Source organism: Gastrolobium bilobum, unplaced genomic scaffold (assembly GCF_033153095.1).
Source record: "Gastrolobium bilobum isolate Gb01-03AN ecotype WA unplaced genomic scaffold, APGP_CSIRO_Gbil_v1 utg23696, whole genome shotgun sequence".
NCBI lineage: Eukaryota > Viridiplantae > Streptophyta > Magnoliopsida > Fabales > Fabaceae > Gastrolobium > Gastrolobium bilobum.
The window spans coordinates 21,035-36,598 of record NW_026895108.1 but is presented as its reverse complement, the minus strand read 5'-3'; the positions used below and the strand labels follow the sequence as shown (position 1 = coordinate 36,598).

The following is a 15,564-nucleotide window of genomic DNA, read 5'->3' as shown; positions in this document are numbered from 1 at the left end:
TCTTCCAATGTACCTAATAATCATGTACTTGTCTTTCATGGTAGTTAGGCATTAAAACATACATTATTTCCAAAGAATATCCAATTTTGGTATCAATCCTTAATACAATCCATTGTTCAACTTATACACAACTTAACCAATGATAAGGTATCATAATATACACTTCATTTACATTCCTCATGGTGATCTCATTACTAATAACAAATTAAATGTACATTGTCCTTTTTCAAATGAGAGCTAAGAGTTTTACAAGACAATCAATACTATAATACATTGACATCAAAATATATTAATCTCTTTAAAATATCACATAAGTCAACAACATTCTCAATAGTTTTACATAAATTGGACATAACTTCAATTCTTTACATATGACATAATTCTGGAATTTACAAAATAGCTTTCAAGTCTTCAATTACATCCTTGTCAATTTCAACATACTTAGATGGATGATTACATAAACAAAACAGTATTCATGGCATAATCTCAAATCATAGCATCTTCAATGCCTAAATCGGCCTCTCGTCTAGGACCACATCGTCCACACCACTCGGTGTACCTGAAAAATGAGCCCTACACGAGGTGAGATATAATCTCATTAAACTCAAGAGACTTTGAGACTTTTCCAACCCTTGAACTTGCTTTCATGATACACAAGCATCAAAATAACATCAAATATGTTCGAGATAATACACACAAGGGATTCACATCTCTCATCCAACCATATACATAATCCATACACATATGCTCTGAGAGAACACACACAAGGGATTCACATCTCTCATCCACGCATATTCATATCCATACACATAACATACTTGAGAGAATAAACACAAGGAATTCACATCTCTCCTATGGCACTTCTGAGAGAACTCTCACAAGGGTCTCACATCTCTCAGGTTTTAACCACTTAGTGTTGTTCCATATGAATTTAGCACTAGGGGAAGTCTATATTTCATATTCACCTGGCCAGGGATACATCCAATCACATAATAATACATATCAATGTCACAATCGTATAGTGGATAATCGATACCCAATTTCAATACACGTACACATCATGTCATACAAACCATCACTCCCAAGGAGTTTGGTGGAACATCGAGAGGAAAAAAATCTCAAGGTCCAAGAGTTTACCTTGTCAAGCTAAATCCTTTAGCTTTCTCTTGATCCAAGCAATCAACCATCACCAAATCACTCACACCACCTATTCCAAGTATGTGATTCCAATTAGTATCACATAAGGCACATAACAAATAACATAACCAAAAACATATTCCTCAAACTAGCATATCCAATGTTTTAGATCCATGGTTTAGGAGCTTACCACAATTTTCTTGAACTTTCAAAAATGCTCAACACCAAGATCAATGATGGTTCCACACTATTTCCATCACAACCAATATCTTTCCTACCTACAATGGCAAGGATTTAAGCATTAATGTCAATATTTATGTCCCAAATTTTGAAATCCCCAATTTACTCACAAAGCCTTAGCACCCACTCATGAAATCCATCAATGTTAATGAAAGTCAATGGCCCCCTTACCTTACAAACCCTAAGGCACTTGAAAAGAGTGATTCCTATGATCCAAAAGCAAGAAAATCACCTCCAAAGTTCCACCTCTCCAAGGGCCACAAAAATGGTTCTTCAAATCTCAAGGAATGGCTTTCTCCGCTTCTTTTTTCCTAGCTTTTGGGTGATAGAACTTGGGTCTCTTTGATGGAGTCAAGTGAAAGTGGGGATCTCAAGCTCTAAGCTCAAAGAAGAAAAATTGCTACAATGGAGGGGAGATGGGAGTGGTCTGACAGGAAGAAGGAGAAAAAGAGGGAGAATGGTGGAGAAAAGATAGCTTCGGGTTTTTGTGAAAATATTCCAAGTGGGAATTTATCATTTTGCCCCTTAGTTCTTTCCTTTTTTACATAGTATCATCCCAACAATCTAGTTGGGCTTCTCTCCTTGTTTAGTTAATCCTTAGGGACATGTTACTTATTTGATTTATTTTAGGTCATTCAATTTACATATATCCATATTTAACCCTATACTCTCATTAATTACACTTTTACCCCAAAAATGATTTAATTCATAATTAGTCTTTCCAACTAATTTAACCCTCGAATTACACATTAATTCTCTAATTATACATTAACCCAATAATCAATGTAAAATAATTGTTAGGGTTATTACATTCCACCATAACCCTTTTTGGGGTAATGGTTATTGTTTGAATGATTAAGTGGATTGTTAGATTATGGTGTAATGTGCATTCATATAGAGTCGTTGTTTGTTAGTGCGTGATCCACTAAACAAGCACTAGAGGTTGGATGTGTGATATGATGTGCTTACACATATAGCCATGGAATCATGAATTGATTGGTTAAGATTCATTAGTCAAAAGAATATAGTATGGACTTTTTCTTGGAGGGATGTATCCGAAGAGGTTTTACTCTTAGGAGTTCCATACAGAAACTTATTAAATGTATGATTCATTGGGTGGTCCTAGTGTACTGGGTACATGGAGGGCGTTCGAGGCTGGGTAGGTTTATTGGCCAAAAGAATATGGCATGGGCTTCTGTTTGGAGAATTATCCTAAGAGGTCAAACTCTTGGAAGTACCATGTTGATACGTGTTTGAGTGAGGACTCGTTAAGTGGTCCTAATACACTGGGAGTACAGATTGATCAACACTAGGTTACCTCATTATATCATGTTATATTATACCATGTTATTCTAACCTTTCATGTAGACAAGTCAACTTAAAGGCGAAGTGATCTCCAAGGGCTCTTAGTTTACTGAGATTGTATCTCACCTCGTGTGGGGATATATTTCAGATCATTATGCCGGACAAGCTAGCACTACTAGACAAAAATGGGATACCTGGCAGGAGTGGACTTCTGGGCCTCTTAGGATTGGGGGTCCAATTGTTAATCCATTGCAGCCGTAGTATGATTAGTGTAATTAAAAAATATTTCCTTAATCTCCACTTAGCTGTTAGTCCTATTTGGGCCTTCTAGAATGTGGGCCCTTGTCAAGTTCATAACAATGACCATACAAAAGTGAGTGAAAGTATTAAATGCGGGGAATCATAATCAATCTACGATGTAAGATTTATTGTTAGACGTCCAGTAGCTGCATAAATGATTTTACCTATATATATGTTGTTTTTTCTTTCTCGTACATACTATTCATTAAAAATACATGTTGTAAATCATGTTATTCGAATTTTAAAATAAGAATAAAATAAATTCTTTATTTATTCATTAAATACACACATTATAAAATATGTTATCAAATATATATTTTTCTTCAAAAACTCTTCTTGAACATAGAATTAGAAAAACAATTTCTCTCATAAGATATGATGGGAGAATAAAATGATTTTTATGGACATTTGTAAACATGGTTTACACTCCTATGGTGTTGTTCCACTCTTTCTACATTGTTGTTGGACAAAACCAGCATATTAGTGCAATTTTAAAAAAATTACCAAAATAATTCACATTTTAAACACATAACAAAATTAATACAGTTGATCCAGCACATTGATCAGACGTGTTTGATTCCATAAATCAGCCATGCAGAACATACAATTATCTTACACACCAGTCATATGGGACTTGCTGTTGTTGTAGACCGGCAAGTCTTGCATGGTTGACATGCAAGACTAATCTCATACGGTCGTGTATAATACTTATTAGTATAAGGCACGCGACACGATTGTAGCTGTACAATACCCAAACTCTCATTCAAAATAGTCTTACATAAAATATATGTCATGTTTTTCTTGCACGTTTATGATATATGAAATGTTGTGAGCGTGACAATCCCACATTTGAAAGGTGCGGGATTAATCTCTATGCATTTCATATTGAAATGAGACTAACTGTTTGTTTTAGAGTTATATTCATTATCATTTTAGGCTTACTATTCTTACTACTTGTTTATTTATCATTGGATCAATTTCAAATTAACGGTTAAAAAAGTAAAAAATTAATTGCTATTAATTTTGAATAATTTAATAATAACTAAACAAATAATAAGAGTGGTAAATCTAAAATGATAATGTATATCTTTTAAAATGCATTAGTATGATGACTTTGCCATGGAGTCAAGACCAATTGCGATAAATCAATGCATATCGTTAATGAGATGTGGAATTAGGAGTGTTATTTGAGAGTAATATTTCTCTAGCCACTTGAGATAAATTTATCTCCAGCCACCCCTTGTAACTATATACTTTAGGAAATACATAGCTATAATATTAAAGTTATTTTTTTCCCTCTCTTTAAAAACTTTTTAAAAACTTGTCGGCTGATGTGGAGAGAGAGAGAAAAAATTCACTTGAATATTATAGCTATATATTACCCGGAATACATTGTTATAAGGGGTGGCTAGAGATAAGCTTATCTCAAGTGGTTAGAGAAATATTTTTACCTATATAATTAGCATTTTTTTTGAATAAAACATGTTAAAAATGTTTGTTTATGTAAGTAAGAAGTCACTGTGCAACCCCCAAGGTTAGCTTAGTTGACAAAGCTGAGTGCTCAAGAGTTTGCTTTGATCAGGTTTAAACATTGACCAAAACAAATTTTTGGAATTCTTTGGAGGTTAGAGGGAATCGGCTCCCTCTCAATGAGAGTTTAGTTTCACTCTTCCTTCAGTGATAGTGGTTTAATGTACCATCTGTTTCAATGAGGAGTTAGTCTTAGGGACATACTCTGATATCAAAATGGCCAGAGGAGGTTGAGTGAGAATACCTCAAGGATATCTTAAAAAAAAGTCAATCTCCATCAATAAGTGTTTGTGGATGAACAATGGAGGACATTGAAGACATGGTTTCGATAAAGATCAATGTTTGTTATGTTGTAGGAAATAATGTTATCTCTTACATACAAATAAAAGTATACAGAGCCCATACAGAGCCACATGAAGAGAATATAGAGAAAATAAAATATGGTCCCATATATTTTTATGTGTGTAAGAGATTAAATTATCTACTATAATTATGGGTGTTCATCAATCGATCCAAACCCCGTGAGTCCGTGACCTTATGTGTGTAAGAGATTAAATTATCTACTATAATTATGGGTGATCATCAATCGATCCAAACCCCGTGACCGAATTGAAAAATCGATAATCGAATTAACTGAAAAGTGAGGTTAAAAAATCCTTGGTTGGTGAAAATCGATCCAATGTATTGTGTATTTTTGAAAGACGATGACTTGAAATCTTGTTATTTTGTAAACCTTGAATATTGGATGTTATTGATAGCATATTTTGTTTTAGCTTTTTATTGTCTATTAATCTATTTTAATTCTCTAGGAGCTTTAAAATTTATTTTAATTTGAAGACTTGAATTGTTCAGTGATTTATAATTTTAAATGACTTATTTTGATATAAATTTATCACGATTTTACCTACCATTTTTTCGATTAACAATCAGTTAATTTCTATTTTAAAATCGATCAAATCCATATCACAAATACGCTTATTATAACATGACAAATATTAATTACTTAAAAGAATTAATTTCGCCATCGGAGAAGGAGGAAAATGCGAGGTGCGATGTGAGGAGTAAAAGAGCATAAAGGAAAAGGAAAGGACATGGTTGAGAATAGAGAAAAGGAAGAGGGAGAAAAGTGTGAAAGAAAGGATGGCGTGCTTTCTCGGCATGAACATAAACATAAACATAAAGTCTCATAAAGGAGACCTCTGAGCCACCCTGTCACATAGTCCCCTACTCCCTACACAAAACCCACTGTTATAACAACGCTACATTACATTACCCCAAACGCAACACACACTCTCTCTCTCTAACTTTCCCTCTCTCTCTCTCTAATTTTATTTTTCTTTATCCTGCAAAGTTCAGAGGAAGGAGGTTGGAGAGACAAGTGCGTCAGAGCCTGTAAACGATCATCATTCATGTCGCAGATAAAGTGTGTTGATTCAGAATTATGGAAAGAGAGAAGAAGAAGAACAAGAGAAACAGACCCACGCCCTTCTCTCTTTTGAGATTTGCGCCCCAACCAAGATCTTCACCGGATCAACCATGATTTTAATGCAAAGGCGGCGACCCCTTCATCTCTCTCTCTCCCCTCATTCTTCATTCACTTCATTTTCTCTTTAAATTGTTTCTGACGCCATTTCTTTCTCTCTCTAACGCCATTTTTCTCCGTGCACAAACCACTTTGCTACAGAAAATAAATAAACCCGCATTGAATTGAACTCCATCTGATAACACGCTTTCTTTCCTTTTTTCTTCTACTCTCTCTCTCTCTCTCTCTCTCTCTCTGAAGCAAGTGTCATCATCATCATCATCATCTTCAATGCCCATCGTGAATGCATTCGAAAAAAGTCAAGTTTTTTATGTGAAGCGTGGAGGTTTTAGATGGTGTATTCTTCTGGGGAGCCTCTACGTAACAGAGCTTCGTGAAGCGCAAGTATCATAAATAGTACTCTCTACACACACGGGGTTCATTGGAGAGATTATTTTCGTTTTGTGTTGTTCGTGTGGCTGACTTCGGAGGAAACGGAGGCCTGGCTTGTCGTTTTGCCTGAAAGTTGTGTTTTTTTTTTTGTGTGGTAATTTTTTGGTTTGGTTCGAAGGAGAAAAAAGAAAATGAAGTTTATGAAGTTGGGTTCGAAGCCTGATGCTCTTCAAGCTGAGGGAAAGTCTGTCAGGTGAGATGCTCTACTCTTTTGTTTCTTTCTTGGTCTCTGCTTTTAGGTTCTTCTGTTGCAAAGTGTTTCCTGCATTTTTGTGTATGCGTTTGTTTTTTTGTTTTTGCGACAGCATGAAGGTAACGTGTTTTACCATTGCCTGTCACTGAAATAAAAACTAAGATGGGTTTGGTCACAGATTTAGTTGTGTGGAGTGAGGCACTGCTGGTTAGAGATTCATTCCTGAATGCCTTCAAAGGAAATCCATATTCTTTGTCTGCATAACCACTAAAATAATGTCAATATTCTATTCCTGGTAACTGTAAAAGCAGAGAGAGAGAGAGAGAGAGAGAGAGAGAGAGATTGATTGGGAACTATTGAATGGAGGTGGTCCAGCCTTCGAGCTATGAATTACTTGATGAGCATGTGGTCCGACTATGGTGAAAGTGGGATCAAGTACTCAGCATTTGGAATCATGGCAGGATGCAAAGCCTATTTAAAACAATATTTTTAGTTATATTATAAAAATTGTTATCACCTTGGGTATAGATAAAGTTAGAGAATTTCTTTTGTGGATGGAATTTTCCAAGGAGATTATAGGTTGGTGGATTTTCAGCCTGTGGTATATGTATCACCACCTTGTCATCTGTCATGCATGTGGGGGGGTATGTATTCAACTAAGAAGAATCATGTTTGGTTAGTTAATATTAATTTGGATCTGCATGTAGTTAGTCATTTTGCTAGGAATTTTTAATATATTAAATTTTATGCTCTGCAAATAGAGGTTTCTTTGTGTCTGAGACAATTAATATTGCAAGACATCCCAATCCCTCAAGAGCACAGATTCCTAATGTTTAAACTTCTGGCAAATAGTATGTAAAGAGGGTTGTTTTTTTATTTTTTTTCTTCTTTGGGGGGACATGTGATAAAGTTTTGCCTTTGGAGCTGTCTGATTGCTGCCATGATGTAAAATATAACGTATTTTTGTCACGTTATGTGATAGTATCCATGTGAATGTGATGTGCATCTTAATTACATATCATGGCCGAAGGTTTTTGACTTCCTGCCTTTATTTTGGTTTCTTATTCAGTTATAATTTTGCGATGTTGTGTCATTAATCTTGCATTCATATATTGCATGTGGCTTAGTTATAGTTAAATGTAAAAGAATACGTTGTGTATTGATCTGTGTCAAGGAGTTACAATATATAGAGACCCTAATTGGCTTAAGTGTAAGGCCCAAACCTAATCCAAACCTAATCCTAATACAGTCAGAATACAGTCAGACTATTTACGGATAAGACAGAATCCAATCATATCTAATCAAATCTAATCATATCATATCTAATATTCTAACACTCCCCCTCAAGCTGGTGCGTATATATTATGAGCACCAAGCTTGTTACAAATGTATTCAACCCGAGGACCTCTAAGAGCTTTAGTGAAAACATCTGCTAGTTGATTAGACGAGTTGACAAAAGCTGTCTTGATTTCTCCTGACTGAATCTTTTCCCGAATGAAGTGACAATCAATCTCTATATGTTTGGTCCTCTCATGAAAAACAGGATTAGAGGATATATGTAGCGCAGCTTGATTATCACAGATGAGTGTCATGGGTTGTTTCTGTTCACAAAGATGAAGCTCCTGAATCAACTGCTTTAACCAGATCAACTCACAGGTAGTATTTGCCATTGCACGATACTCAGCTTCTGCACTAAATCGGGAAACAACAGGTTGTTTCTTGCTTTTCCATGAGATTAAGTTTCCTCCGAAGAAGACACAATAACCAGAAGTAGAGCGTCTGTCCGAGGGTGATCCTGCCCAATCGGCATCTGAGTAACCACAAATTTCTGTATTTCTCTGATCCGAATACAACAAACCTTTTCCTGGTGCTCCTTTGATGTATCGGAGGATCCTCACAGCAGCATCCCAATGTGAATCACAAGGGGAATCAAGGAACTGACTGGCCGTACTGACAACGAAAGAAATATCTGGCCTAGTCACAGTAAGATAATTGAGCTTCCCAATTAGCCTCCGATAACGTCCAAGATCAGATAACGGCTCCCCCTGTCCGGGTAATAACTCGACATTAGGATCCATAGGTGTATCAACTGGTTTACTCCCCAACATACCAGTTTCTTCTAGGATATCCAAGGCATATTTCCTTTGACAGATAGAAATGCCCTGTCTTGATTGCGCCACCTCAATTCCCAAGAAGTAACGCAGCTTCCCAAGGTCCTTTGTTTGAAATGTACTAAACAAATGTTGTTTTAACTGACGAATTCCGTCTTGATCACTTCCGGTGAGAATGATGTCGTCAACATAGACTAACAAATAGATACACTTATCAGGAGATGTAATCCTATAAAACACAGAATGGTCAACTTTACTGCGGATTAAGCCAAACGCCTGAACAGCAGAACTGAAACGACTGAACCATGCTCGAGGAGACTGCTTGAGACCATATAAGGATTTCCGAAGACGACACACCTTTCCAGACTCCCCCTGAGCAACAAAACCAGGTGGTTGCTCCATGTAAACTTCTTCTTGTAAATCACCATGAAGAAAGGCATTTTTGATGTCAAGTTGAAGGAGTGGCCAGTGACGAACAGTAGCAAGGGCAAGAAAGAGGCGGACTGACGCCATCTTAGCGACCGGAGAAAATGTATCGCTATAATCAAGGCCAAAGATTTGAGTAAAACCCTTGGCAACTAAACGTGCCTTGAGACAATCAATATGGCCATCAGGTCCAACTTTCACAGTAAAAACCCAGCGACAACCAACTATAGACTTCTCTGGAGGAGCAGAAACAAGGTCCCAAGTGCCATTGGAATGAAGTGCAGTCATCTCATCAAGCATTGCTTGGCGCCACCTTGGATGGGAAAGTGCTTCACCTGTGGTCTTAGGAATAGGAATAGAGGAAAGACTAGAAACAAAGGTGAAATGAGGTGAAGAAAGACGGTCATAACTCAAAAAGGTATAAAGAGGATAAGGGTTACGCGTAGTGCGTGTACCTTTTCTTTGAGCAATGGGAAGAGTCTCTGATGAAGGATCCAGAGGGGAAGAAGCAACAGCAGTGGGCGATGAGTCAGCAAGAGTCGAGTCGACAGGAGGCACAGTTTTGCGACGCTGATAGGTGAGAAGTGGACGGTCCTCAGGTATAGAAGCAATAGGTTGCTCATCTGGAATAGAAGCACCTGCAGCTGGCAAAGACAAGTCAAGAAAAGGGACAGGAAGTACATGATCAACCTGTGACATCTGAGATGGGATAGAATTAAAGGGTTTTTGATCAAGAAAAGTGATATCAGCGGAAACTAAGTAACGCTTAAGGTCGGGAGAATAACAACGATAACCCTTTTGAAGACGAGAATAACCAAGAAAGATACACTGAAAGGCTTTGGATGTTAACTTATCCTTACCAGGAGTGAGATCATGAACAAAACAAGTACAACCAAAAACATGTGGAGTTAGAGGATAAAGAGGAACATCTGGAAGCAATAGATTATGAGGAATGTCATTGTGGAGCACAGATGAAGGCATGCGATTGATGAGAAAACAAGAGATGAGTACAACATCTGCCCAGAAGTGAAGAGGAACCTGCATATGAATAAGAAGGGTACGAGCAGTTTCAATGAGATGTCTGTTTTTACGTTCAGCCACCCCATTTTGTTGTGGAGTGTGAGGACAAGTAGTTTGATGTAAAGTACCTTGTGTGGCCAAGAAATTAGAAAAATCAATAGAAACATATTCCTTAGCATTATCACTACGTAGAATACGAATAGAAACACCAAATTGAGTATGGATCTCAGTAGAAAACTTTTTATAAATGGAAAATAACTCAGAACGATTTTTCATTAAATAGGTCCAAGTGCAACGGGAAAAATCATCAATAAAGGTAACGAAATACCGAAAACCTAAGACAGACAAGGTACGACTTGGACCCCAGATATCTGAATGAACAAGAGAGAAAGGGGCATCAGCTCGTTTATTGACTCGACTGGCAAAAGAGGAGCGTGTATGCTTCCCTTGTTGACATGACACACAATCTAAAGACTGAAGACCGGACAAAAGAGGAACCATTTTCTGCAACTTTGAAAGACTTGGATGACCAAGGCGACTGTGGATAAGTTGTGGAGATTCTGTGAGAGAGCATGCTACTGAAGGACGAGGCACATCCAGATAATAAAGCCCCCGTGACTCACGACCCACTCTAATCATTTTCCCCGTACCCGGATCCTGCACAGAAACAGAATGGTTAGAGAAAGTAATGGTGCAAGTGAGGGAGTGGATCAACTTACTAATAGAAATTAAGTTATAAGGGATGCCAGGAATGTAATAGACAGATGTCAGGGCCAAGGTAGAGGTCGGACGAGCTTGTCCAATCCCACAAACTGGGGCTTTGGTTCCATCCGCAAGGGTAAAAGACGGTAAATGATCAGAATAAGTAAGAGATGTAAAGAGTTCCTTATTACCACAGAGATGATCGGTAGCACCGGAGTCAAATATCCAAGTGCCAAGTGATGTAGAATGAGAAACACAAGCAACGGGATTACCAGTATAAGGCTGAGACTGAGGAGAAGCCTTCCTGAGAGGGGTTTGGAGTGCAGCGCAGTCCGAACCTGAACCAAATGATGCTTTGTCTGACTGAGCTATATTTGCAACAATAGAAGGAGAGTTAACCTCCGAGAGATCAGGAGATGCTGCTGCCATTTAAAGATAAAATATAAAAGCCGTAAACGAAGGCAAACGATATCCAATCAAGAAGAACCACGCGTTTAAGGTCAGACCCACAGAGAAACAATCACAGATCCAGAAAGGGGAGGAGAAGGCGAGCTTCTCTGTCCAAGACCGGTCGGAAAAAGCCGCCGGAATAGTGCTCACGCGCCGGCAGAAGGTGGCGCGTGAAGCCCACGCGCAGTGAAGACAGGTGGCGCGTGACGGCGCGTGGGAGATGCGTTGCTGACCGGACCACCACAGACCTGGTCGCCGGGAAGAAAGGGTCCTGATCGCGTGAAGTTTGGTCGGAAAAGTCGCCGGAAAAAGTCTCCGGTTGCCTGAACAGTGATTCTGACGGCGGGCGGTGGTTCCGGTGGCCGTCGGAGGTGCTGACGCGTTTGGAAAAATCACTCAGAGGCTGTTTACAGCCCTAGAAGGCTTGCCGGAAGGATGCACGGCAAGAAAGAGGACTCCTAAGCAGTGGGCTTAGGTTTTTAAAGCAAAAAAAAAAGGTTTCTGAGCAGAAGCGAGGGTTCCTAGAACGAAAGAGCTCTGATACAAAGTTAAATGTAAAAGAATACGTTGTGTATTGATCTGTGTCAAGGAGTTACAATATATAGAGACCCTAATTGGCTTAAGTGTAAGGCCCAAACCTAATCCAGACCTAATCCTAATACAGTCAGAATACAGTCAGACTATTTACGGATAAGACAGAATCCAATCATATCTAATCAAATCTAATCATATCATATCTAATATTCTAACAGTTATAATTTGAGGGTGAGGAGTCAGTTATCGCTTCTTATCATGTTTTTTTCCCAAGTGTCCCTTTAAGCAATTCATTTCCAATTTATGCAGGTATGTATCATCTGAATTGGCCACAGATATTATCGTAACTGTTGGTGAAGTTAAGTTTTACCTTCACAAGGTATGTTCTTTTTCAGCATCTTTGTTTTATTTTCATACTAAATAAGAAAACTGATATCATTGTGTCAGCGTTAGTTACACTAATATCCTTCTTGTTTGGAGAATTAGACAACTTTATTTTAAGGGGACTTTGTGTATGGTCCCAATATAGAAGTAAGAGAAGTATATTTAATTTCTTTTTAAAAAAGGGGGTCAAAGTGTATGAATAGTACATAAACTAAGGGAGAAAAGTGTAATTTGCCAAACAAGAAAGGTGTAAGTGTAATTAGTGCTAACCTCAGCTGAGGTTAGTGTAATTATCCCTTTAATTTAATTAATCAGCTGGGGGCATGATAGTTATGTTGCGAAATTTTTGTTGTCCATTATATAACTCGCAAGTTATAGTTATTTTGGAAATATTTTGTCACACAACAACACCATCTCATACAATTTAATATCTTAATTCTTAGTCTTTTGACTCTTTTCCCTTATACGGAATTCATAGATTAGAAATTTTGAATTTGGCAATAATACTACTGCCGTGTGTATTATACTCTGTGCATTGTGTTTGCATTTCTTTTTCTAATCTGTTTTAAGGGAGAACTAGCTTTTTGCTTTCTCCTTTTGTTGTTTATTAATGTTGAGTGTTTATGATTTGCAGTTTCCTCTGCTCTCCAAGAGCAACCAATTACAAAAGTTGGTAACGAAGGCTAATGAAGAAAATTCTGATGAAATTTACTTGGATAATTTCCCTGGTGGGCCCAAGGCTTTTGAAATATGTGCAAAGTTCTGCTATGGAATGACTGTTACTCTTAATGCTTACAATGTTGTGGCTGCTCGTTGTGCAGCTGAGTATCTTGAGATGACTGAGGATATTGATAGGGGAAACTTAATTTTTAAAATTGAGGTGTTTCTTAACTCAAGTATCTTTCGTAGCTGGAAGGATTCTATAATTGTTCTCCAGACTACAAAATCTCTTCTGCCATGGTCTGAGGATCTAAAGATCATTGGGAGATGCATAGATTCCATAGCTTCTAAAACTTCTGTAGACCCAGTGCACATCACTTGGTCTTACACTTATAACCGGAAATTAGCAGAGCTTGATAAAATTGTTGAGGACAAGATGACACCGCAACAGAAAATTGAGCCTGTTCCTAAGGATTGGTGGGTCGAAGATATATGTGAGCTGGACATTGATCTTTATAAACGGGTAATGATTACTGTGAAATCGAAAGGAAGAATGGACGGTGTTGTGATTGGGGAGGCACTAAAAATCTATGCGGTAAGATGGTTGCCTGATTCTGTTGATGCATTGGTTTCTGATGCCCATGCCTGGAGGAACAAATCACTGGTAGAAACAATTGTCTGCTTATTGCCATGTGATAGTGGCATAGGTTGTTCATGTATTTTCTTGCTGAAGCTGTTGAAAGTGGCCATATTAGTTGAAGCTGACGAGTCATCAAGAGAAGAATTGATGAAGAGCATCAGCCTAAAATTACATGAAGCTTCTGTAAAAGATTTACTGATTCCAGCAAGGTCTCCTCAGATTACTATGTATGATGTTGATTTGGTGCAAGATATTTTGAATCGATACATGGTGAACAAAAAGGACAGCTGTGATATGGTGGCTGGGGAGAAGAAAGATAAAGTAAATGATGAATGTATTTTGGGGCACAGGTCTTTATTGAATGTTGGCAAGTTGGTGGATGGTTATCTTGGAGAAATTGCACATGATCCAAATCTTAGCCTCTCTAGTTTTGTTGATTTGTCACAGTCGATTCCGGAGTTTGCTAGACCAAATCATGATGGTCTGTACAGAGCTATAGACATCTACTTGAAGGTAAGATTTTGTAGACATGAATTAAACTATCATCCATGATAAAATTTGAATTGACTTGATCGACACTAAAAGAGTTTTTGCATTGCTTCTATCCTTATTTCCCTGGAGAAAATGTTTTTACTTATTTGATTGATTAGTTTTATGACTTATTTTTATGATCCTTGAGCTAATTATTATACAAATATTTAAAATCTTACTTCAGTGTATGAAGCTTTTTTATGCGGGAGCAATGCTTGCAGAAGTGCTAGCAAGTAACATTTCAAAACTCTTTAGCAATTTTCTACTGCTGCTAATAACGTTAATGTGTATACTTTTAAAGACAAAGTAATAACAATCATGTAATGGGTAAATGAGGAGAAGAAGGCTTAAGGCTTATTTTGCACATGCAGCCTTAACTAACAGATGATATTTTAGTATTCACTATAGAGTCTTTCATTTTCAGGAGCACCCAAGTTTGACAAAAGCTGAAAGGAAGAAGATATGTGGAGTGATGGATGTGAAGAAATTGACAGTGGATGCGTCGATGCATGCTGCACAGAATGAACGCCTTCCACTTCGAGTTGTAGTGCAGGTTCTCTATTTTGAGCAGCTTAGAGCTTCTGCCAACACACGAGCACTAAGTAACAATTCACGTGGTCCTTCGTGCACTCTGATGAATGGAGATGTGGAATGTGAGAAAGCTGAGGGAGAGAGCTGCCAATCCCTCAACAATCAAATGACTCACTTGAATATTAAAGACAAAGAGTTTCATAAGAATGGAAAGTTGAACAAGAAGAATAGCAAAAACAGCAGAAGTGGCATGCAGTTGCTGCCATCAAGGTCAAGGAGAATCTTTGATAAGTTATGGATTGTGGGTAATAAAGGACAAGGAGAGAATAGGAGCTCAGAGACTTCAGGGAGTTCTAATAGCCCAACTTCTGTAGTTCATGGAGATACCAAATCATCTGGTTCATCCTTAAGACACCAGAGGCATTCTATCTCTTAGGGGTGTTCATAGAGTATTTTAACAGGTGAAGGAGATTCAAATTGCTGTGAAGTGTAAAGTGGTAGGATTTTAATCTTGTATTTGTACTGATATGCATGCACAGAATCAGGAAAAAGGTCTCTCTGACTAGCATTGCTGAAAAATGTAATGACATTTTATATCATTCTGGCTAGTGTAAGATTGTCCATCCTACAGAAATCTTCATTGGGGTTAGGGATCTCTGTGTTTTATTCTGTGTTGCCCCTTGTATAGAATCATGATCTTTAATTACAGGTAATGATCTATGGCTTTTCCTACGTTTTTTTTTTCTTTTGGGGAGTGGGTACTTTCATGTGTTAATTATTATGATTATGTCATGTCAGAGAATCATAATCATATAAAGGTGGATCAATGGTGATAAAAAAGGAGAAAATAAAATAAAATGGGGATAGGTAGTAACTACCCATTTCTATATTTTTT

At 37.6% G+C, this 15,564-nt stretch overlaps 1 protein-coding gene across 2 annotated transcripts; it reads left to right on the top strand.

The window, feature by feature from the left end:
* Positions 1 to 6,320: 6,320 nt before the first annotated feature.
* On the top strand, positions 6,321 to 15,359 carry LOC133308005 (BTB/POZ domain-containing protein NPY1). Of its 2 annotated transcripts, XM_061508674.1 has the most exons (5): positions 6,321 to 6,680; positions 12,233 to 12,302; positions 12,942 to 14,120; positions 14,563 to 14,752; positions 14,783 to 15,359. In XM_061508674.1, the coding sequence occupies exons 1-5, from the start codon at positions 6,619 to 6,621 to the stop codon at positions 15,103 to 15,105; spliced, it is 1,824 nt and encodes a 607-aa protein (XP_061364658.1). In that variant the 5' UTR covers positions 6,321 to 6,618; the 3' UTR covers positions 15,106 to 15,359. The 2 variants fall into 2 exon arrangements, with proteins under 2 accessions (XP_061364658.1, XP_061364601.1); XM_061508617.1 differs by having other exon boundaries at positions 14,563 to 15,359.
* Positions 15,360 to 15,564: the final 205 nt, after the last annotated feature.

Excerpts from the sequence above, each read along its gene's own strand:
- LOC133308005 (XM_061508617.1), top strand. The coding sequence starts at position 6,619 with ATGAAGTTTATGAAGTTGGGTTCGAAGCCTGATGCTCTTCAAGCTGAG. Across the intron at positions 6,681-12,232 it reads GCTGAGGGAAAGTCTGTCAG|GTATGTATCATCTGAATTGG; the intron begins GTGAGATGCTCT and ends CAATTTATGCAG. Across the intron at positions 14,121-14,562 it reads CTATAGACATCTACTTGAAG|GAGCACCCAAGTTTGACAAA; the intron begins GTAAGATTTTGT and ends TTTCATTTTCAG.